At 44.3% G+C, this 25,107-nt stretch overlaps 1 protein-coding gene across 1 annotated transcript in view; it reads left to right on the forward strand.

Annotated features, from left to right (window-relative positions):
• The window catches only part of ITPR1 (inositol 1,4,5-trisphosphate receptor type 1), a 362,730-nt gene that overhangs the window by 237,327 nt on the left and 100,296 nt on the right, over positions 1–25,107 (forward strand). The window contains exons 43-44 of the mRNA XM_064361952.1: positions 1,980–2,112; positions 4,432–4,622. Coding sequence (XP_064218022.1) covers positions 1,980–2,112; positions 4,432–4,622 — 324 coding nt within the window. The remainder of the gene's footprint in view (positions 1–1,979; positions 2,113–4,431; positions 4,623–25,107) is intronic.

The following is a 25,107-nucleotide window of genomic DNA, read 5'->3' on the forward strand; positions in this document are numbered from 1 at the left end:
AGGCTTTCTTGAATGTAGCTTTAAATCTTGTGCTTCTCTATGAAATCAGCCTTTTAAATCACTGTGTTTGTTCCCAGTGACTTCTCCAGAGAGTGATGATGTGTTTGTACTAGTGCTTGAGACTGGAATACCAGTAAGGTTATATCTTTATATCGGAATGGGGTCTTCTGAGTCATTAAAGAATCCTGCACTGAAACTCTTTTCCCTACCTGTGAGCAATTTATTTTAAAAGTACTTAAAATATTACAAGTAACTTACCCATTTGAAGCACTCTTGGAATTTTGAATTTACAGTCCGTCTAGTGGGAAATGAGTTTCATGAGCTGATAGAAGTTACCCTCCTTTGCCGAACTATGAAGAGAGACATATTTGTGGGTGGAATGGAGAGAGGAAATTTGGGATTTTTTTGTTTTCTGCGCATTCATTTAAAAATCAGTCTCCTCCCGTCTCCCCTGTTTATCCCATCCCAATCTGTCCCTGGAATCTTTAACTAGCAGCATGAATTAACAGAGTAGATAAACCCTTTCTGGGACTTTCAGCGATTTTGTTGATTGACAGGAGCCAAGAGTTTCCTGCCTGTCTTCTTTCTTCCTTGGTCCCTCACTTCTCCCAGGGCACCTCCCATTTCCCAGGTCCCCCCACCAACACCCCCCACCCCGCCCTGGCCCCCCACCTTCAGTCTGCTCCCTCCCATCTTGTTTTGCAAATGCCTTACTTGAAATCTCCAGACCTATTCTCAGAGCTTATTAACAAATCTTTTTAAGTTCTATAGACTTATGGTTCAGTTGCAGGTCTCTTCAAAAGAACCCTTTAGTCTCTATTTTAGAGACCTGCTAGATTTCAACACCTTTCCTCTCATCTAGATTTCTTCTTCCTTACCTCTCTTGATGGTGCACCAGAGGAACTCCATGCCTTGCTTCTTCGATTCTGGAAAAGAGTCCAGGGAAAATGTATACAACCTTTGACTTTTAGAACCTTCAGATTAGGAGGTGATCTTCGGGCCGCTTAAGAGCACGGCTGAAAGTGTAGAGCTGAGAATGTAGAATGCATCCTGCCTCTGGTTACTGGCTTGCCAGTATCCCCCAATATTACTGAACAAATCTAAGTTTTATGGTTTTTTTTGTTTTGTTTTTGCTTAGAGTAATTACAAAGAGTTATTATATCCCTGTTCAGGACTCTTTGATATTTATGTATATTTTAAATGTTATTACAAAAAGGTTGAAATATACACAAAAGGAGTCAGAAAGGTTTTGAAAACCCTCGTTCATAATTCCACTTCAGCGGCAGCTGTCAACTCATGCCCACTCTTGTCTCACTGATATCCTCGCTGCTTCCTTTCTCTTCCATATTGTTTTAAAGTAAATTCTAGACAAAATGCCATTTTATCTATGTTGCTTGTTTTTGATATATTTGATATCTGCCACTCATGCCACTAATTTATTTCCTATAGCATCACGAGGTTTTTGTTGTTGTTTTTGTCTTTTTTTTTTAATCCTTTGGCCCCTGGACTGTTTCTGTAAGAAAGGCTTACTTTTGGCTTATTGTATCATCTTACTCTATTACTCTGATATCTTAATATTTTTTCAGACCTTAGGAATAAACCTTGTGCTTGAAATAACATTTTTATATTGCAGTGTGGAAGCTGACCCATAAACATTTTCAATTTGTCTTAATTTTATCAACTTACCTCAAAGGGATTTTTGTTTGTTATTGTGAGTTGTCCTTCAAAATTACTGTTCTGTCTTATCATCATGTGGGAGGGTACTTCAGTCAGTATTCTAGATTGCTACCTTTTAAAAAAAAAACAAACGGTTTTCTGAGAAAATACTGAAGTTAACTTCAGAGTTCCTAAATGCTTCTATTAATTATTTTTTCGCCAAGTGAAACTCAGCCAATTATAACAGTACCCCTGTGTGTTTTGAATATTTGTCATTCTGCATTAAATGCAGAACCTCATTTTATTATCCTGTTTGAATTAAGGGTGAGGCACTCAGGCAAATTTTGGTCAACCGTTACTATGGAAACATCAGACCTTCTGGAAGAAGAGAGAGCCTTACCAGTTTTGGCAATGGCCCGCTGTCACCAGGAGGACCCAGCAAGCCCGGGGGAGGAGGTAGGCTTCGTGGTGTCATTTGCTTCATGTGTGAATCAAGTGTGTCCTATGATAGCTGCATGTTTCCACCTAACAGGTTGAAACGCTAACAACAGATGAATTTGTGTTGCACGTGTATTTTTTAGCAACTTGTTTTGTCTTGTGGTCTACCATCGAATTGATTTCTTTTTTTTTTTTTTTTTTTTTTTTTTTGAGACGGAGTCTCGCTCTTGTTACCCAGGCTGGAGTGCAATGGCGCGATCTCGGCTCACCGCAACCTCCGCCTCCTGGGTTCAGGCAATTCTCCTGCCTCAGCCTCCTGAGTAGCTGGGATTACAGGCACGCGCCACCGTGCCCAGTTAATTTTTTTGAATTAATAGAGACGGGGTTTCACAATGTTGACCAGGATGGTCTCGATCTCTCGACCTCGTGATCCACCCGCCTCGGCCTCCCAAAGTGCTGGGATTACAGGCTTGAGCCACCGCGCCCGGCCCATCGAATTGATTTCTAAACGTATTTTCCTGCAAACTAGCATTTCCCTGCAACTAAATATTGGCTAAGCCTTTTGCTCCTCCTTCCCATGCAGTGACTATCTTGGTGATATTTGAATGATTTGAGGGATTTGATTTTATTACAGTTTGTCCCATGGTTATTAGGACTCCTGTCTTCCCATAAAATGATGAGGATATTGGCGCTCAGGATAGTGAAAGCTGCCATTTGTTATGCATCTGCTGAGTGCCAGGGGCTTTCCTAAGTACTTCACATTCTTTATCTCATTTTCACCTCCCAGTTACTCATTATATGATAGGTACAGTCTATCCCAGGTCCACGGATGAAATGGAAGCTTGTTAATGGCTGGTCTGTAATTTCAACCTGGTATATCTAATTCTAATTCTAATGCCCATGTTGTATACATCCACAAACTCCTGTGGAAGTTTACAAAAAAAATCCGTGTACAGAAGTGCTTACTTTAAATCAGTTTAAGCACAATTACAGGTAAAAGATACAAAAACATGGAACCCAAAGGTGGATCTATCTGGCTTATGTTTTTAGGCGAGCCGGTAGCTCAGTGCTCAAAGCACAAATGTGAGTTGTCTGATTTCTTGTCTTATGGTGATGACTGTGGGGCAGCTTCAGATCCTTGGTGGGTTCCATGCATAGCACAAAGATACTCAGTATTCAGTAAATTTGTCCTAGCAAATGCTAAGAAGGAAGCTTGGCTTTCTCACTGGATGAAAACCGGAAGCATAGTTCATGGTGCTATGCAGGCTTCAGTGAAGATGCAGTTCTCATGGCATCCCAGAGATGGGAACTGGGACTTTCAAATCCAAAAATCGATGCAGAAATTCCTCACGTAATCTCTCAAAACCATTCTCTTTACTTTCTGCAGTGAGGTCATTTAACAGTTTTGTGAAGCCCTTGGGGAGGCATCATGACAAGGATTTGGGAATGCAGGACAGACTCTGCCCTAAGAAACTGTGGCAGAGAAGATGTGCAACCCAATTTCTACCTTGTGCTATAGACATAAGGACAAGTCAAGGGCCAGCAGCATAAAGGAGGTGACGGTGGAATTGAGTTCTGCACGAAAGGACAGATAGACAATTTTCTGCTTTCTGAAGTTGATCAGCCTATTTCTCTGTGTGCGTTCATGTTTTAGTTATTTCCAGTAGTAAAGCAAGGCAAGTCCTTACATATGTACCTTCCAAACACAGTCAGAATCCATTCTAAATGGCATAGGTCCTGTCTTCTTAGGTATACTCATCTCCTCTGAAGCGCAGTGAGAAGGGGGACTTTGTTTTGTTCACTCCTCCATCCCCAGCTCTTGGCTCCATGCCAAGCTGTGAGCCAATATTTGCTGAATGAGTGCATGAACAGATAAGTTACATAAAAGGATGAGTTGGGGGTTACAGTGGGCTTGTTAAAAAGAGGGCTAAAGTGATCATCATAGGCTAAGCTTCCTTGAGAGTGTTCTAAGAAGTGTTTGACTTTGGTTTGTTTCTTAAACCAGTTCTTAATTCTGCTGCAAGTCATTGTATTTTATGTAAGGGAGAGTCTTTGCTGGCTGGCTTTAGGTCCCTTGCTGGAAATGTATCATTCTTTTTTCGACTTACCTGTCTAAATTCAAATACCTTCTCTGCTGCTGACAAGCTGAGTGTCCTTGGATGAGCACCTTCATCTCTCAATGTTAATAATCAGTACTTTCCTCGTGGGATTAAAAGGGTTAAAAGAGATGAACATGGGTAAAGCATTTAGTGCATAAAGTGTTGGTGCATAGTAAGTATGCAGCAAACATTAGCCATTCTGATTGTGTTTAGTAAAAATAATATTCCATCTTCCTAGGGGGAGGTTCCGGATCCAGCTCTGTGAGCAGGGGTGAGATGAGCCTGGCAGAGGTTCAGTGTCACCTTGACAAGGAGGGGGCTTCCAATCTAGTCATCGACCTCATCATGAATGCATCCAGTGACCGAGTGTTCCATGAAAGCATTCTTCTAGCCATCGCCCTTCTGGAAGGAGGCAACACCACCATCCAGGTAGGAAAGCAGCTTGGCTGCTGGTGTGGCATCCCTGCTGAGCAGGAGGAGAGTCTGTTCTGGGAGCCAGATGCCTGGGTGGTACCAAGGCTTGTTTGAGAGACAGCTCATTCTGAGGGCACAAAATTCTGTTTTGAAAAATGAGTTCTACTGGTATCCTACTGTGATCATTTGGTCATAAATCAGATTCGGTTCCAAAACACGAGTTACATTTGAAAATTGATAAAACGCTGTGAATATGCAAAGGAAGTTGGCCTAAGATCTAGGATGTAGTGGGCAGTCCATAAATGTTTGTTGAATGAATAAATGATTGCATGAAGTTTATTTACAGTTTTTATCCACGATTGTAGGGGATCTCATCACAAGATGACCAGAAGAGTTTAACTGTGTGTGCTCTTTTTTTTTGAGACAGAGTTTCGCTCTTGTTACCCAGGCTGAAGTGCAATGGCGCGATCTCGGCTCACTGCAACCTCCACCTCCTGGGTTGAGGCAATTCTCCTGCCTCAGCCTCCTGAGTAGCTGGGATTACAGGCATGCGCCACCATGCTCAGCTAATTTTTTGTATTTTTAGTAGAGACGGGGTTTCACCATGTTGACCAGGATGTTCTCGATCTCTTGACCTCGTGATCCACCCGCCTCGGCCTCCCAAAGTGCTGGGATTACAGGCGTGATCCACCGCGCCCAGCCTGTGTGTGCTCTTTAGAAGATTTAATTTTTATGTATCTATAGACATTGCAGCTGCTGCTTACTAGAAATTTCTCTACCTTTTAACTGAAAGTTTAATAAAGCCAAACCAATTTGAAATAATAGAAGCCAGGCTATATTAGTCAAAAATGAATAGATACCTTTTTGAAAGTTAGATATGATATATATTTAAAACTAATAATAAAAACTCAAATTCTATTTCTAGTTCACTTTTTATAGATGTCCTTAAAAAACAATTTTCATGATTTTTTCTTTCATAATAGTCATCTTAGAATAAATTTTAATAATACATAAATAACATAACATTTGTGTACAGTTCCTTTAAATATTCTTCATACCTCCTTCATGTACTCTTCCTTCTTTGTTAGCTCTCTGAATAAGATGTTTTTTGGATGTGTATCTGTGTACAGACTTGTGTACACGTACACACACACATATATTTTGATAAAAGCTTTATTGAGATATAATCCACATACCATAAAATTCACCTTGACGTATATATTTGACCTGACATATTCTTGGCCTTGGATTGAAATTCAGAGACTTGGTTAATGAAGTCTTGGTTCTTTATGCAACTTTGAAAAGGGCGTTTCTTCCTGTGAGTCACTGTGCCCCGGGCAAGGGTGTCTGGCTTGGCAGGTGCATCACAGGTGAGATTTCAGTCCCTGCTTGCTCCTCCAGCCAGCACCCTTGTGCCTTGGCACAACCTGTGCAGCCAACCATAGTGGCCCCTTTCTTTCGCCTTCCAATCCCCACTTGCCCCAATATACACTTTTGAAGTTCATTATCATGCGTTGCACCAGGCTGGGATTTGTGGCAGTGAGTTAGGCACCTGGGCCAATGGCAAGGCCCACTGCTTGTCTAAGTTTTCACATGGGCACGAGTCATACACGGGATTGCTTTTTATTTTGTCATGTCAGCGTGGGTGAGTCCTGCAGTCCTTCTCATCACTGGAATGTTGCCCAGCCACTGCTGTGTTCTGGGCTTCTGTGTTGGGATGGAAGCAGAGCTGAAATGTTCCTTGTCTTAGAACCACATGATTTCCTGTGATTAGAGCAGTTGAACTGAATACTCATTGAGCCCTTTCTGTGTATGTGTTGTTATGCCAGGGGCGACGGGGCAATGGTTTTCAGACATGGGAGCCAGTTCATCTATGAGAATTTTCTCCAGGCATAGTCAAGTGTGGAAAATGAGGACAATGTGGTGAATTTGTCATAAACCAATGTATTCAGTTTGAAGGCCTGGCCATTTTATCCTGAGATTATATCTCTCCAGCCTTTATTTTTAGCCACAGTGCCTTCTTCAATGAAATGGTGTTGATTATGGATGATAGATTTTTTTTTTCTATTAGCCAAATTAGAAGTTGGAAACTCTAGGTTGTTATTTCTTCCCTTCCCCAAAGTTTAAGGCTTTACTAGTTTGAGAAATCCCACAATCTCAGTCTTTAGGAAATTGAATCTCTGAGAAGGATACAAGGATACATAGATGAGCACGTAGGAAGCTATGTCTCAAGGATGCCCTTTAGTGCCCTCCAAGAAGTAGAAGTGAGGCTAGGGAACTACCAAGGAAGAAGAACCAGCATCTCCCTGAGGAGTGTGCAGAAAGTCTTTCAATGAAATGGGCTTTCAAGGATGGGCATGGAACTGAAAGGTGGAAATTGGGCATGGACCTGGGGCATGAAGAGTCTTTGTCATATTCTGTGGAAGAGAAGGCCCAGAGGTGTGAGAGCAGCAATTGGGTTTCCAGAACAGGGGTTGGGTCTTTCAGACCGAGGAGTGCTGTGTAGAAGAAGTGAAAAGCCTTGGATGGGGGTTGGGGTTTGTATGCAGGAGCAGTGCAGTCCTCCGGGGGGCTTCAGAGCTGTAATGGAGGACTGTACACCTGGCAGCATAGGACAGGCAAACTGAGGAAAGCAGGATCCAGAGGAGGCAGTTTAATAATTAAAAAGTTAATTGGAAGTAAGTTAGGGAAGAGCTGATGAGAACCTGAACTTAAATCTCTGATAAAAGAGGTCATAACTTGGGAGAGGATGTTTTCTCATATTGGCACAAGAGAGCTTTCTGGGTGCTGGAAACACATTCAGCCTCTTTGGGTGGTGGTTACGTGAGTGTGCACATGTTTAAAACTTAGTGATCATGTCCTTTGCTGGGACACGGAGGGAGCTGGAGACCATTATCCTTAGCAGAATAGCACAGGAACAGAAAACCAAATGCTGCATGTTCTCAGTTATAAGTGGGAGCTAAATGATGAGAACACATGGACACTTAGAGGAGAACAACACCCACTGGGGCCTTTCAGAAGGTGGAGGGTGGGAGGAGGGAGAGGATCAGGAAAAATAACTAATGGGCACTAGGCTTAATACTGGAGTGGTGAAATAATCTATATGACAAAGCCCCATGACACAATTTTATCTATGTAACAAACTTGCAGTTATATCCCTGATTTTAAAAGTTTAAAAAGGAAAAAAAAAAACTCAGTGAGCCATATGCTTAAAATTGGTGTGCTTTACTGTACCTATGTTATATGTCAATAACAAATAAAAGAAAGGACAGTGGGGAATGAGAATCTGAACCTTGCTGGGACTAAAGGTGTGGGGTTGAGGGACAGGAGATCATGAACATAGACCCTGTTACTCCCTGCACCAGGCCTATGCCTGGACCCACTGACGCTTGGTAAACATTGGCTGAAATGGCACCTGAATAGATGTGGGAGAGAAGTCAGAGGTCCCAGTCGGCTCTGGGCTTGGCATCGGGATGACCAGGTGCACGAAGTCACCATTAATTAAGAACTAACGATGAAGTGCAGTGGGTGATGGAGTCTGAGGGCTGCCATTGCTGAGGCTCCTGGGGAGATGATGTCTGTGGCTCTGGTGAGATGCCGTGTTTTTCACAGAGCACTCCTGATGGTGACGGCCAGGCGCACAGAAGCTGTTTTTCCTTCGAGTTCTTTATCTTGTAAAGTAATTATGAATATTAGTTTCATGTTTTCACACATTTATTACTCATATACCCAGGCTCCAGATGAAATGCCACGATGGAGTTACAGGGGTTCAGCCACGTGCGGAGTGGGGTTTTTTCTCTTAGGAGTACTCGGGGGTGGTGTGGGGGCCTGTGGGCCCATGGCAGAATGGAAGGGTGTTGCCCTAAGGGGCTGCACACACATGCTCTTTTCTCCTCCCTGCTTCTGTGACCCCTGGGGGGCCCAGTCCAACCCTGTGTCTCATGGGAGGCCGATGGTTCCAGGAAGATGTCTTCTAGCCCCTTGGCCCCAAGCTTCTCTTTCTCTGGAGAAAATGATGTGGAACTAGGGTTGTGTCTGGGGCCAGTTAAGGACAGGAACCCTGAAGCCCCAGGGGGAAAGGGGGATACCATTGTCTCTACAGTTGAGGAGTTTGGATCTCCCTGGATGCTCAATCCCTTCTTTGCAAAAATGTTGACTCTTGTCTTTCTCCTTTTGGATGTTGTGTGAAAATCCAGTCTTGCCTTAAGGATAAGCTCACTGGGAATCACAGCACTCCAGAAATTCTAGATTTCATTGTTCAGACCCTAGAGGACTCCATTATTGGGAATCCACAAATAATGACAGGGGAAGTGATTCAGAGTTTCGTCTTGCTGTTGAGAAGCTGGTTCAGAGTAGTAAGTGGCCAGCTGGGAAGTGAGCCTGACTTGGGCTGAGACCACAGGGCAGCAATGAATGATTGCTGAGATGCTGTGCTCCACTGAAGACACGGGGGGTTCTGGCCAGAGCTGGTAGAGCATGGTCACTTCCTGTTCATTGTACTGTGGAGGGTCCCAGGAAGGGAAATGGGTCTGTGGTCAGGTAGTCCTCTTGAGATCCATGTTTCCTGATGACAAGTGGTAGAAAGGGGAATTGCAGGGAAGCAGGCAGGCCTACATGGTTCCAGAAATGTATACAGTCAGCCCTCTGTGTTTGTCAGTTCTGCGTCTGTGGATTCAACCAGCTGCAGATTTAAGATATTTAAAGGAGGCCAGGCGCAGTGGCTCACACCTATAATCCCAGCGCTTGGGGAGGCTGAGGCGGGTGGATCACTTGAGGCCAGGGGATCACTTGAGGCCAGCAGAGCACTTGAGGCCAGCCTGGCCAACATGGCAAAACCCCAGTTCTACAAAAAATACAAAAATTAGCTGGGTATGATTGCGGCTACTCAGGAGGCTGAGGCACCAGAATTGCTTGAACCCAGAAGGGAGAGGTTACAGCGCCCTAAGATTGTGCCACTGCACTCTAGCCTGGGCGACAGCACAAGATTCTGTCTCAAAAAGATAATGAAATAAAATGTTTAGAGGAAAAAGCAATAAAAATAAGAATACAACAGTAAAAAAATAATACATATATTTTTTTAATGCAGCATTAACAACTCTTTACTATCCCTGGGTTTCCGTTCCCATGTCTGTCAAGTACAAGGCATAAATGGACTCCCAGATTTGCTGCAGCTTTGAAGCAGGTCATTTCAGTGATCATTAGATATTTTCCCCCAGGAAGTCTTAGAACCTAGTGGTGATGGTCAGCTGGTTCCATTTCTGAAGTCTTCCCTGGCTTCTGGAAGTAATTATTAAAAATTACTGTGATTAGACAAACCATAGTACGTTTACACTGTGTTAGGCATTATAAGTAATCTAGAGGTAATTTAAAGTATACACGAGGATGTGCCTAGGTTATAGGTAAATACTACACCATTTTATATAAGGGACTTGAGCATCCTTCGATTTTGGTGTCAGCAGAGGTCCTGGAACCAGACTTTCACAGATATGGAGGGACAACTGTATTACCTGTCTGAGGATAGACCTGCAAAAGAGCCCTTATGTTTAGTAGCACCTCCCCTCAGGATTCCAAACATGTTTCAAATGGAGAAGAAGGATGAGACCTGCTTTCAAGTGCAGTTTTGTGTGAGGTGAGGGAAATTGTCCCTGGACTTCTGTTTCCATGTCTAGCGTGTGTGAGGTGTAAACGGACTCAGCCTCCCTGCACCTCTGAGTCAGTACATTTCAACAATCATTCGATATTTTACCCCAAGGAGTCTTAGAGCCCAGTGGCACTGGTTAGCTGTTCCTATTTCTGAAATCTTTCCTGGCTTGTGAAAATAATTATTAAAAATAATAGTGATTAAACCAACCACCGTGCATCTATACAATGGAATAGTAGTCAACAATTAAAAGGAATATATTGATGAGCACAAGACATTGGATGTCTCTCAGAAGAATTATGCTGAGTGAAAAACATCAGTCTTAAAAGGTGACTTACTTTGTGGTTCCATTTCTATGACATTTTGAAAGGGCAGAATTCTTACGATGGAGAACAGATCAGCATTTGCCGGGGCTAGGCAGGAGGGGAGAATTTTACTGTAAAGGAAGAGCACAGAGGCGTTGGAACCACTGTGCGTTCTGCTTTCAGGAGTAGTCACGGGAATCTGCATGTGTGTGAAAAATCATATAGCGGTAGGCCGAAAAAAAGTAATTTAGTTGTATGATAATTTTAGAAATTAAAAAAGTAAAAAAACATGATGATGATGACAACCAACATTTATTAAGTGCTTACTCTGTGCCAAGAATTATGCATAAGGGCTTTCTATGTATCATTTCATTTAATCTTCACAACCTCCCTATGAAGTAAAGTGCCATGATTATCCCTTTTTAGAGGAGGAAACCAAAACTCAGAAGAATTAAGGAATTTACCCCAAATCATACACACAAAGTAGCAAAGCCAAGATTTGACCTGGGGCAGGCTGGCACCCCAAATTCCTCACTACCTTTCCTCATGGCTTCATTCTTCAGGGTGATCTGAGGTAGGAGGTCAGGTGCTTTAGGAAGCAGGCTGACTTGGCTCCTTCTTATAAGGTCAATAATTGTCATCTCCAAAGGCAGGTGCATAAGAGGATTGGGGATGGGTTCATGACTGCAGAGATCAGAGCTCAGTAGCAAAGACAAATATGACTAGTATACGGTTTCATCTTGTTTGGCAATTTACTGCTTAGGAAGTCCTTTCATCCAAAATATCTCATTTGAGTCTCTCCGTTGGCCTGTGAGGTATGCCGGACCTGCATTATCCCCGTTATAGAGCAGAGCTCCAGAGCTGGACAAAACCCACAATAAAATATCCTATATTTCTTGTTCCTCCCACCTCCACCTATAGTTATCTGTCACTGAGTAAGTAACCACCTGAAAATTTAATAGCCTAAAGCAATGGCCATTTTGGTTCCTGGCATGATTCTGTGATCTTGGGCTCAGCTGGGTGGTTCTTTTGCTCTGTGTGATCCTGGCTGGTCTGTAACCATCAGTGGGTTGACTGGTCTTAGAACAGCATGGCCTCTTGTATGAAAGTGGCAGTTGGTGCTGGTCCTTTGCTAGGAGCTCAGCTGGGGCTACTGTCTGGAGTGCCTTGGTTCTCCATGTGGTTTGGGCTTCTTAGAACATGGTGACTGGGTTCTGAGAAGCAGTGTTTCAAGAAGCAGGAGGTAGAAGCTACTAGCCTTTTCAAAGCCTGCGTTTAGAATTCCTAGAATGTCACTTCTACCACAGTCTATTGGTCAGAGCCAGACCCGAGGCCAGCCCTGTTTCAAAGGTGGGAAGAAAAACTCCACCTCTTGTTGTGAGGAGGGCATGTGTATAAAAAGAGAGAGGGAATTGTTGGGGACCACCTTTGGGGACTGGCTCCCTCACCACCATCCCCATTATAATCGATTGAGCCCCTACCATGGGTCAGCCAGGCCCCCAAGCTGGATGCTACAGCTGCAGGAAAGGGGGATACCATTGTCTCTACAGTTGAGGAGTTTGGATCTCCCTGGATGCTCAATCCCTTCTTTGCAAAAATGTTGACTCTTGTCTTTCTCCTTTTGGATGTTGTGTGAAAATCCAGTCTTGCCTTAAGGATAAGCTCACTGGGAATCACAGCACTCCAGAAATTCTAGATTTCATTGTTCAGACCCTAGAGGACTCCATTATTGGGAATCCACAAATAATGACAGGGGAAGTGATTCAGAGTTTCGTCTTGCTGTTGAGAAGCTGGTTCAGAGTAGTAAGTGGCCAGCTGGGAAGTGAGCCTGACTTGGGCTGAGACCACAGGGCAGCAATGAATGATTGCTGAGATGCTGTGCTCCACTGAAGACACGGGGGGTTCTGGCCAGAGCTGGTAGAGCATGGTCACTTCCTGTTCATTGTACTGTGGAGGGTCCCAGGAAGGGAAATGGGTCTGTGGTCAGGTAGTCCTCTTGAGATCCATGTTTCCTGATGACAAGTGGTAGAAAGGGGAATTGCAGGGAAGCAGGCAGGCCTACATGGTTCCAGAAATGTATACAGTCAGCCCTCTGTGTTTGTCAGTTCTGCGTCTGTGGATTCAACCAGCTGCAGATTTAAGATATTTAAAGGAGGCCAGGCGCAGTGGCTCACACCTATAATCCCAGCGCTTGGGGAGGCTGAGGCGGGTGGATCACTTGAGGCCAGGGGATCACTTGAGGCCAGCAGAGCACTTGAGGCCAGCCTGGCCAACATGGCAAAACCCCAGTTCTACAAAAAATACAAAAATTAGCTGGGTATGATTGCGGCTACTCAGGAGGCTGAGGCACCAGAATTGCTTGAACCCAGAAGGGAGAGGTTACAGCGCCCTAAGATTGTGCCACTGCACTCTAGCCTGGGCGACAGCACAAGATTCTGTCTCAAAAAGATAATGAAATAAAATGTTTAGAGGAAAAAGCAATAAAAATAAGAATACAACAGTAAAAAAATAATACATATATTTTTTTAATGCAGCATTAACAACTCTTTACTATCCCTGGGTTTCCGTTCCCATGTCTGTCAAGTACAAGGCATAAATGGACTCCCAGATTTGCTGCAGCTTTGAAGCAGGTCATTTCAGTGATCATTAGATATTTTCCCCCAGGAAGTCTTAGAACCTAGTGGTGATGGTCAGCTGGTTCCATTTCTGAAGTCTTCCCTGGCTTCTGGAAGTAATTATTAAAAATTACTGTGATTAGACAAACCATAGTACGTTTACACTGTGTTAGGCATTATAAGTAATCTAGAGGTAATTTAAAGTATACACGAGGATGTGCCTAGGTTATAGGTAAATACTACACCATTTTATATAAGGGACTTGAGCATCCTTCGATTTTGGTGTCAGCAGAGGTCCTGGAACCAGACTTTCACAGATATGGAGGGACAACTGTATTACCTGTCTGAGGATAGACCTGCAAAAGAGCCCTTATGTTTAGTAGCACCTCCCCTCAGGATTCCAAACATGTTTCAAATGGAGAAGAAGGATGAGACCTGCTTTCAAGTGCAGTTTTGTGTGAGGTGAGGGAAATTGTCCCTGGACTTCTGTTTCCATGTCTAGCGTGTGTGAGGTGTAAACGGACTCAGCCTCCCTGCACCTCTGAGTCAGTACATTTCAACAATCATTCGATATTTTACCCCAAGGAGTCTTAGAGCCCAGTGGCACTGGTTAGCTGTTCCTATTTCTGAAATCTTTCCTGGCTTGTGAAAATAATTATTAAAAATAATAGTGATTAAACCAACCACCGTGCATCTATACAATGGAATAGTAGTCAACAATTAAAAGGAATATATTGATGAGCACAAGACATTGGATGTCTCTCAGAAGAATTATGCTGAGTGAAAAACATCAGTCTTAAAAGGTGACTTACTTTGTGGTTCCATTTCTATGACATTTTGAAAGGGCAGAATTCTTACGATGGAGAACAGATCAGCATTTGCCGGGGCTAGGCAGGAGGGGAGAATTTTACTGTAAAGGAAGAGCACAGAGGCGTTGGAACCACTGTGCGTTCTGCTTTCAGGAGTAGTCACGGGAATCTGCATGTGTGTGAAAAATCATATAGCGGTAGGCCGAAAAAAAGTAATTTAGTTGTATGATAATTTTAGAAATTAAAAAAGTAAAAAAACATGATGATGATGACAACCAACATTTATTAAGTGCTTACTCTGTGCCAAGAATTATGCATAAGGGCTTTCTATGTATCATTTCATTTAATCTTCACAACCTCCCTATGAAGTAAAGTGCCATGATTATCCCTTTTTAGAGGAGGAAACCAAAACTCAGAAGAATTAAGGAATTTACCCCAAATCATACACACAAAGTAGCAAAGCCAAGATTTGACCTGGGGCAGGCTGGCACCCCAAATTCCTCACTACCTTTCCTCATGGCTTCATTCTTCAGGGTGATCTGAGGTAGGAGGTCAGGTGCTTTAGGAAGCAGGCTGACTTGGCTCCTTCTTATAAGGTCAATAATTGTCATCTCCAAAGGCAGGTGCATAAGAGGATTGGGGATGGGTTCATGACTGCAGAGATCAGAGCTCAGTAGCAAAGACAAATATGACTAGTATACGGTTTCATCTTGTTTGGCAATTTACTGCTTAGGAAGTCCTTTCATCCAAAATATCTCATTTGAGTCTCTCCGTTGGCCTGTGAGGTATGCCGGACCTGCATTATCCCCGTTATAGAGCAGAGCTCCAGAGCTGGACAAAACCCACAATAAAATATCCTATATTTCTTGTTCCTCCCACCTCCACCTATAGTTATCTGTCACTGAGTAAGTAACCACCTGAAAATTTAATAGCCTAAAGCAATGGCCATTTTGGTTCCTGGCATGATTCTGTGATCTTGGGCTCAGCTGGGTGGTTCTTTTGCTCTGTGTGATCCTGGCTGGTCTGTAACCATCAGTGGGTTGACTGGTCTTAGAACAGCATGGCCTCTTGTATGAAAGTGGCAGTTGGTGCTGGTCCTTTGCTAGGAGCTCAGCTGGGGCTACTGTCTGGAGTGCCTTGGTTCTCCATGTGGTTTGGGCTTCTTAGAACATGGTGACTGGGTTCTGAGAAGCAGTGTTTCAAGAAGCAGGAGGTAGAAGCTACTAGCCTTTTCAAAGCCTGCGTTTAGAATTCCTAGAATGTCACTTCTACCACAGTCTATTGGTCAGAGCCAGACCCGAGGCCAGCCCTGTTTCAAAGGTGGGAAGAAAAACTCCACCTCTTGTTGTGAGGAGGGCATGTGTATAAAAAGAGAGAGGGAATTGTTGGGGACCACCTTTGGGGACTGGCTCCCTCACCACCATCCCCATTATAATCGATTGAGCCCCTACCATGGGTCAGCCAGGCCCCCAAGCTGGATGCTACAGCTGCAGGAAAGGGGGATACCATTGTCTCTACAGTTGAGGAGTTTGGATCTCCCTGGATGCTCAATCCCTTCTTTGCAAAAATGTTGACTCTTGTCTTTCTCCTTTTGGATGTTGTGTGAAAATCCAGTCTTGCCTTAAGGATAAGCTCACTGGGAATCACAGCACTCCAGAAATTCTAGATTTCATTGTTCAGACCCTAGAGGACTCCATTATTGGGAATCCACAAATAATGACAGGGGAAGTGATTCAGAGTTTCGTCTTGCTGTTGAGAAGCTGGTTCAGAGTAGTAAGTGGCCAGCTGGGAAGTGAGCCTGACTTGGGCTGAGACCACAGGGCAGCAATGAATGATTGCTGAGATGCTGTGCTCCACTGAAGACACGGGGGGTTCTGGCCAGAGCTGGTAGAGCATGGTCACTTCCTGTTCATTGTACTGTGGAGGGTCCCAGGAAGGGAAATGGGTCTGTGGTCAGGTAGTCCTCTTGAGATCCATGTTTCCTGATGACAAGTGGTAGAAAGGGGAATTGCAGGGAAGCAGGCAGGCCTACATGGTTCCAGAAATGTATACAGTCAGCCCTCTGTGTTTGTCAGTTCTGCGTCTGTGGATTCAACCAGCTGCAGATTTAAGATATTTAAAGGAGGCCAGGCGCAGTGGCTCACACCTATAATCCCAGCGCTTGGGGAGGCTGAGGCGGGTGGATCACTTGAGGCCAGGGGATCACTTGAGGCCAGCAGAGCACTTGAGGCCAGCCTGGCCAACATGGCAAAACCCCAGTTCTACAAAAAATACAAAAATTAGCTGGGTATGATTGCGGCTACTCAGGAGGCTGAGGCACCAGAATTGCTTGAACCCAGAAGGGAGAGGTTACAGCGCCCTAAGATTGTGCCACTGCACTCTAGCCTGGGCGACAGCACAAGATTCTGTCTCAAAAAGATAATGAAATAAAATGTTTAGAGGAAAAAGCAATAAAAATAAGAATACAACAGTAAAAAAATAATACATATATTTTTTTAATGCAGCATTAACAACTCTTTACTATCCCTGGGTTTCCGTTCCCATGTCTGTCAAGTACAAGGCATAAATGGACTCCCAGATTTGCTGCAGCTTTGAAGCAGGTCATTTCAGTGATCATTAGATATTTTCCCCCAGGAAGTCTTAGAACCTAGTGGTGATGGTCAGCTGGTTCCATTTCTGAAGTCTTCCCTGGCTTCTGGAAGTAATTATTAAAAATTACTGTGATTAGACAAACCATAGTACGTTTACACTGTGTTAGGCATTATAAGTAATCTAGAGGTAATTTAAAGTATACACGAGGATGTGCCTAGGTTATAGGTAAATACTACACCATTTTATATAAGGGACTTGAGCATCCTTCGATTTTGGTGTCAGCAGAGGTCCTGGAACCAGACTTTCACAGATATGGAGGGACAACTGTATTACCTGTCTGAGGATAGACCTGCAAAAGAGCCCTTATGTTTAGTAGCACCTCCCCTCAGGATTCCAAACATGTTTCAAATGGAGAAGAAGGATGAGACCTGCTTTCAAGTGCAGTTTTGTGTGAGGTGAGGGAAATTGTCCCTGGACTTCTGTTTCCATGTCTAGCGTGTGTGAGGTGTAAACGGACTCAGCCTCCCTGCACCTCTGAGTCAGTACATTTCAACAATCATTCGATATTTTACCCCAAGGAGTCTTAGAGCCCAGTGGCACTGGTTAGCTGTTCCTATTTCTGAAATCTTTCCTGGCTTGTGAAAATAATTATTAAAAATAATAGTGATTAAACCAACCACCGTGCATCTATACAATGGAATAGTAGTCAACAATTAAAAGGAATATATTGATGAGCACAAGACATTGGATGTCTCTCAGAAGAATTATGCTGAGTGAAAAACATCAGTCTTAAAAGGTGACTTACTTTGTGGTTCCATTTCTATGACATTTTGAAAGGGCAGAATTCTTACGATGGAGAACAGATCAGCATTTGCCGGGGCTAGGCAGGAGGGGAGAATTTTACTGTAAAGGAAGAGCACAGAGGCGTTGGAACCACTGTGCGTTCTGCTTTCAGGAGTAGTCACGGGAATCTGCATGTGTGTGAAAAATCATATAGCGGTAGGCCGAAAAAAAGTAATTTAGTTGTATGATAATTTTAGAAATTAAAAAAGTAAAAAAACATGATGATGATGACAACCAACATTTATTAAGTGCTTACTCTGTGCCAAGAATTATGCATAAGGGCTTTCTATGTATCATTTCATTTAATCTTCACAACCTCCCTATGAAGTAAAGTGCCATGATTATCCCTTTTTAGAGGAGGAAACCAAAACTCAGAAGAATTAAGGAATTTACCCCAAATCATACACACAAAGTAGCAAAGCCAAGATTTGACCTGGGGCAGGCTGGCACCCCAAATTCCTCACTACCTTTCCTCATGGCTTCATTCTTCAGGGTGATCTGAGGTAGGAGGTCAGGTGCTTTAGGAAGCAGGCTGACTTGGCTCCTTCTTATAAGGTCAATAATTGTCATCTCCAAAGGCAGGTGCATAAGAGGATTGGGGATGGGTTCATGACTGCAGAGATCAGAGCTCAGTAGCAAAGACAAATATGACTAGTATACGGTTTCATCTTGTTTGGCAATTTACTGCTTAGGAAGTCCTTTCATCCAAAATATCTCATTTGAGTCTCTCCGTTGGCCTGTGAGGTATGCCGGACCTGCATTATCCCCGTTATAGAGCAGAGCTCCAGAGCTGGACAAAACCCACAATAAAATATCCTATATTTCTTGTTCCTCCCACCTCCACCTATAGTTATCTGTCACTGAGTAAGTAACCACCTGAAAATTTAATAGCCTAAAGCAATGGCCATTTTGGTTCCTGGCATGATTCTGTGATCTTGGGCTCAGCTGGGTGGTTCTTTTGCTCTGTGTGATCCTGGCTGGTCTGTAACCATCAGTGGGTTGACTGGTCTTAGAACAGCATGGCCTCTTGTATGAAAGTGGCAGTTGGTGCTGGTCCTTTGCTAGGAGCTCAGCTGGGGCTACTGTCTGGAGTGCCTTGGTTCTCCATGTGGTTTGGGCTTCTTAGAACATGGTGACTGGGTTCTGAGAAGCAGTGTTTCAAGAAGCAGGAGGTAGAAGCTACTAGCCTTTTCAAAGCCTGCGTTTAGAATTCCTAGAATGTCACTTCTACCACAGTCTATTGGTCAGAGCCAGACCCGAGGCCAGCCCTGTTTCAAAGGTGGGAAGAAAAACTCCACCTCTTGTTGTGAGGAGGGCATGTGTATAAAAAGAGAGAGGGAATTGTTGGGGACCACCTTTGGGGACTGGCTCCCTCACCACCATCCCCATTATAATCGATTGAGCCCCTACCATGGGTCAGCCAGGCCCCCAAGCTGGATGCTACAGCTGCAGGAAAGGGGGATACCATTGTCTCTACAGTTGAGGAGTTTGGATCTCCCTGGATGCTCAATCCCTTCTTTGCAAAAATGTTGACTCTTGTCTTTCTCCTTTTGGATGTTGTGTGAAAATCCAGTCTTGCCTTAAGGATAAGCTCACTGGGAATCACAGCACTCCAGAAATTCTAGATTTCATTGTTCAGACCCTAGAGGACTCCATTATTGGGAATCCACAAATAATGACATACAGTGCTTGCTAGGCACTCTCATGGAGAGTTTGCTCCCTTGTTATGAAACCCTGCCGTCCATCACATCATCACCTAAAGCCCTGAAATGCCTGGAAGCCAAATACAGGTGACTTTGCAGTCTGGCATAATGGGCTCCCAGAGGTGCTGTCCCCAAGTCTCCCAGCATCTTCTCTCCCTGCCCTGGCTTCTCCGATGGTGATAACATCTGAGGAGAGATCGTGCCTCCCAGACTTCTACCTGGCTGCCATCAGAGCAGGCTTCACATTGAACCCTCTGCTTATCGGAACAAGGAGACAGTACCACAGCCCATGGATTTTCCAGAAACGGGTGACATGTTGTCAGGTGATAGGATCATGCTTGTCTTGAAGAGAACTTCCTGCTTTCTTTCTCCCCACTCTGGTGCCACCCGCTTCCTGCCAGCCCCCAGAAGAAATATTTCCTTGTGGCTTGATGTTTTGTAGCAAGTGGGAAACTATAAAATAAGCATTTGCTTATGAATTAATTTTTGGCACAGACGGGGCTCAGCAGGGCTCACGGCACTTTCATATCCGTCCTTCGAGTCCTTGCCAATTTCTGTGTTCCTTCCTCCTAAGATGTTCCCACCAGTGCCTGGGGGAAGTTCCCTTCGCTTCCTCTTCCTTATAGAAGGACAGGGGCTGTCCTTACCTGGAATGAAGAGGAGGAGAGGCTATCTGTGGACATACCTAGCTTTTTATTTTATTTTATTTAAGCCAATACCGATGTTTTGGGATACATAGGCTGACGTGACCATAGAGAACCTCTTAGCACATTATGGGGATAGATAGTTAAACATTTTTTTTGGACTAATTGCTTCTGGTTACAGAAGCACGGGGAATTTCATTTATCAAATGGCTGCCCACGTCTATTCCTATGCCAAAGTCTAGTCTATAGACACACCCAAAAAGGGTTTTCTTTTCTGCACGTAAGCAGCTAGAGATGGAAAATGTGAGAAGTGCTCCGTCAGGAAACTGGCCTGCAAATTCAGCAGAGAGAGCAATCCCTGGTTCATGAGGTCTTTCCTACACGACACTCTTTTTTTTTTTTTTTGAGGTTGGCTTAAGAAATCAGCCCAAGAACCAGTGTTAGATAGGAAATCTCACACCCCTTCCAGAAGAAGTCACCGTCAGAATACATTGGTTGGGCTACCTCTGACCCCAGTTAGCAGACAGATGAGGGCAGAAAGGGCAATTTGATTTGCCTCTGCTGGAAACAGAAGGCCAGTTTGCGAGGAAGAGCAGCCTTGGTTTGACAGGGCAGTCACCCTGAGGAGGAGGAAAAGACTGGTGTGTGAGCAAGTTACGTAAATGGGTGTTGTTTTTGGCAGGGAAGTCAGGAATGAGTCACTTCTGAGCGGTGTTTTCTAACCTCAGGTTTTATCCATGTGGGAAAGGAGTGGAGCCAGCCATGGAGTCAGGGTAGCTCTCCTCCTGTATGTGGGGATTTGAGAGCTTTTGGCATTAAAGAGAGAGGCAGTGACTCGTCCCCAGCAGGCATCCCCAGAGAACCGCCTTTCCTGTGAAGCTGTGAGGGATCGGGACAGCAAAGCCTCCCCAGGTTAGCTCAAGGACCAGCTTGGCTCCTTTGAGAAATGGTGGCGTAAAGGTTGGGAACTCAGGGAGGACCCCCTGGAAGGAGAGAGCCTATCACGAGCAGGAACTTGGTCTCCAGACCCGAATATTTGTGCTGGAATTCCGGCTCTGCCCCTGCCAGTTTTGAGTGACCTTGGGGTTTGTCAGGGCCACTTTGAAACTCAGTTGGCTCATCTGTAAAATGAGGGTTGAAAAAAATCTAGTCCCTTCCTTATGGAGTTAAAGAGAACGTGGGGGTAAAGTGCATGGTCCGGTAGACATGCAGAGCTGCTGCCAGGGCTGCTTATTTTATGGTGTGGGTACAGCCTGGGTTCAAGTCCTGCCTCCTCCATGCCCACCTCGGGACTCCTGGCAAAGTCCACCTCACTCACCCCATTGGTTCCTGACTTGGAGAACAGGATGGTGTCAGTTCCCACCTCAGAGAACTCCTGAGATGGTTTCACAGACGATTCAAAGAAAGCACCTCATGTGGCATCTGGCTAATACAAAGATCTCAAAATGATATGGTTCTTATTTTCATTTATTCATACATATTTTTAAGAGATGGGGTCTTGCTTTGTTGCTCAGGCTAGACTTGACCTCCTGGGCTCAGGTGATTGTCCTGCCTCAGCCTCCTGAATACCTGGGACTATATTGCTGCTGGCCACCATGCTCAGCTCTAATTAGTAACGTATTTATTTATTTTAAATACAGCTGTATTTTATGAAATTTGTTTTCTCTCTGAAATCCTACTTCTGATATTTTCTTTTTTTGTATAGTGGTTTATCATCCAGGAGGCCTGGGGGATGCTCTGTTTTATGCTATTTTCACACTCAGTTGACCCAAGTCCCTCTGACTATATATTAAAAATGATTTTAGAGCTCCAGGATGTTGGGAAATTTCATTGCCTTGGGTACTGGTTATTTAAGTTGGTGCAAAAGTAGTTGTGGTTTTTGCCATTGAAAGTAATGAGAGACATTCTGGGATGAAGCAGAAAGAAAAAAGCAATCTAATCACTTTGTGGTTTGAAGTGATCCCTGCCCTGGGCTATGTCTTGTCTGTTCTTTCTGCCTTTCCTTTCTTTCTTTCCCTCCTTCCCTTCCTTCTCTCCTCCTTTCTTTGCCTTTGACCTAAACACCTCACACCCTTCTTCACCATTCCCAGGAAACTGGAGTGTCATTGAACAAGAGTCCTTGAGGATGATTGGTCTGAATCCAGGTCTTAAGAAAGAAATTCAAAAGTAGTTACGTTCGTAGGTATATGAGACTTGAGCAAGCTCTCCTGCAGAGGAAGATGGCAGCTCCCATAGCTCTGCCCTGGTCATCCTCAGTGCAGCTCTCCAAGTGACGGCAAACACTAGGCAATGCATGCACCTACTAACATTCAGTTTCCCAGTTCAGGGCAAGAAATTACCTCTAGAATTGTCAGCATCATCTATCTGTGAGTCTTTTCAGTTTAGTTATAAAAGGCACATTCCCTTTGAGTTGGTCCGAGGGGAGAATGTGCATCCTGGTTCATGTTTCCAGAGGAGCTGGAGACCCAGTGTGATTTTTCTTCTTTCCTGAGTAGCAGAGCCAACAATATGGGCAGAAGTAGACAGTTACATGCATCTGCTTGTCTGACCTTCCATGAGAGGACTGCAGTTGTTGCAGGGGAAGGGGAAGGGGAAGATCTTTGGAAGCAGAACGTTAATCTCCTTCCTTCCTGCGAAACCTATAAGCAGGAATTTGTTTCTAAGAGATGTCTTCAGAGGGAACCTCAGGTTTTCCACTGTCTCTAAAATTTTACTAAACGTGCAGAGAAAAATGACAGAGAAGCCTCAGAAATTGTAAAGTAAGCCATCAATTCATTTTATCCCACTCATTCCTCAACGGTCCATATACTCATTTCTTTCTCTTGGGTCTAGCAAGAGGTCTGTGTTCTTTCTAACTTTTCTTAGTGACTTCTTAGTATGGGATGCCTCTTGTGAACTGCCAGGCAGAGGATTGGTCAGTCTTCCTCTGGAGGTTCAGGGATTGGTAAATGGTAGCCCCCAGCACAAAACAAATCCAGATAGCCGCCTGTGTTTGTAGATAAAGTTTTATTGGCGCATTGCTGCAGTTTTTCCTTTGGGATTGTCCTAACTGCTTTCCTGCTTCAAGGGCAGAGTTGAGTAGTTGCGACAGAGACTGTGATGACCCTCAGCTCAGCATGTGAAATGTTTTCCATTTGACCCTTTGGAAAAATGTTTGCCCACCGGTGGGTTTGTTTAATCTTTACTACCTAGATATTAAACTACTTAAGGGAAAGAACCACGGTGTTTCCTCTTTGTTCTGTGCTTCTCACCCCTGATATGGCAATTTTTAAGTAAATATTCACCAGATGAGCAATATCCTAAGTCCCAAGATACGTTGGCTACTTACTCAGCTAATAAATGGGAATTCAGGGAAACAAAGGTCTGCCTCCCTTCCTTCCTTCTCTGCTTTCTTTCTTCCCTCCCTCCCTTCCTTTCTCTGTCTTGTCTTTTCTCTTTTTCTTTCTTTTTCTTTCTTTTCTTTTTCTGTCTCTTTCTCTTCTTTTTTTCTTTTTTCCCTCCCCTCCCTTCCCCTTCTCTCTTTCTTTCTTTTCTTTTCCTTTTTCTTTCTTTCTGTTTCTTTCTTTTTCTCTCTCTTCTTTTTTCTCCCCCGCCTTTCTTTCTTTTCTTTTTCTTTCTTTTCTTTTCGTTTCCTTCTTCTCTTATTGGTAGGGGCAGAGAGGGTTGTTTTTTTTAGAAGACTTCTTCTTTCCTAGAGGGACCTCTGCTTTCCCTGCATAGCCTCTCCCAGGATGTACTCCATCACCCCTTTTTACTCCCTTTCAGCACAGATTTGAGAGGCAGAAAAAGCAAGTCATTCCTTACAGAACTGTGTATGTGGCCCAAGAGTTTAGACACCTGAGATTACAGACTTTTGATCTGTGAGCGCTCTCTGACTGTCCTACCCCAAAGCATCACGTTTTCAGGTTAGTCACTTCCTTATGGCTTAACGCTGTGCTATTTCTGTGCCTCCTACAAATGTTTTCCTAGTGGTAAATGCAGGGACTCCTCAGGGTATATACAGTTGACCTTAAAATATCTGAAATGTTAGAGCCCTGTCTCCAGCCTGTTTGCCATCTTTTCTACCAACCCCCTTGGGTAATCTCATCTACTCCCAAGGCCTCCAGCAGCCGTTTATGCCAACAACTCCCAAAGATAGAGCTCTTGGTCCCACCTCTCGGCTGATTTCTAGATTCCTGCTCAAATCTTTGATGAGCGTTTCCGCTTGTGTTAGCTCTAAGTTAGCAGGACCACATGACACTGTCATCTCCCTTCCTCCATTCCATTTGCCCTCTCTCGTGTTCCATAGCTTTGTCAGTGGACTCACCACCAGCCCTTGGGTACCCAAGCGAGAACCTTTGCAGTCATCAGACTTCTTTTTCTCTTGCTTTTCCCCAGGAACTAATCTGTTCTCACTCTACCTCCTGGGAGTTTAACCATCGTTAGGACTTACAGTGAGCCAGATAGTTAGCACTGTGAAGTCAGAGTAGCCCAGCTGGGAATGGAGGAGCTGGGGTTTGAAACTAGGCACTGTGGCTTCAGGACTCATATCCTTGACCGCCTGCCAGCCTTTTCGCCTGGATGACTGAGATAGCCTTTTAATGGCCTCCCTGCCTCTGGGCATTTCTCTCTTCCATGTGGTTGTCAGTGGTGCCCCCTAAATGGAACCCTTACCACCTGCTTTCCCGTCTGAATAGCCGTCTGTGGAGTCTGGAGCCTGTGGCCACCTGGATGGAATCTGTCAGTGCCCTGCGTGGTCTGGCCCCATCTGGGTTTCTCCACTCACTCCCCCACGCTCATTGTCCTGCAGCTGCAACTCACGCCTGCCAATCCCCAGTGGGGCCGTGAACTGAGATGCCTTTGCTTCATGTGGGATGTGTCCTCATTCCCTTTCCTGGCAGGCTCGCCTAGTCCTGGTGGAAATGTCTCCTACTCTAGAAACTTCCTCCTGATCCCCTGAGGCAGAGATAATGGGCTGTGCTTCATTTACTATAGTAATGATGGAGCTTGACTGTAAGACCCGAGGGGGCAGAGACCAAGTCTGTCTTCACCCTGAATCCCCTCGAGGAGCCTCCACTTGTGCTAGAGGAAAGGTCCTCAGTATGTACATGATGAATCGGTGTGGATACTCCTACTGTATAAATGATTCTGGGAACTCACTGAGATAATATGTGGAAGACTCTCAGCTCAGCATGGAGCTTAACACATCGTAACAGGTCATCCGTAGCAACTCTGCTTACTTTTTGCTTGTTTATCTTCCCTCAGCCACTGACTCACCCAAGAGTGTACTTCCGGGATCGAGTCTCCATCCGACTCCCCAGCACTCAGACTGTAAATGAAGAAATAGAAGTTCTGACCCAATGTGGCCA

Source organism: Aotus nancymaae, unplaced genomic scaffold (genome assembly GCF_030222135.1).
Source record: "Aotus nancymaae isolate 86718 unplaced genomic scaffold, 86718_ANA_hifiasm-v0.15.2.pri h1tg000046l, whole genome shotgun sequence".
Classification (NCBI taxonomy): domain Eukaryota; kingdom Metazoa; phylum Chordata; class Mammalia; order Primates; family Aotidae; genus Aotus; species Aotus nancymaae.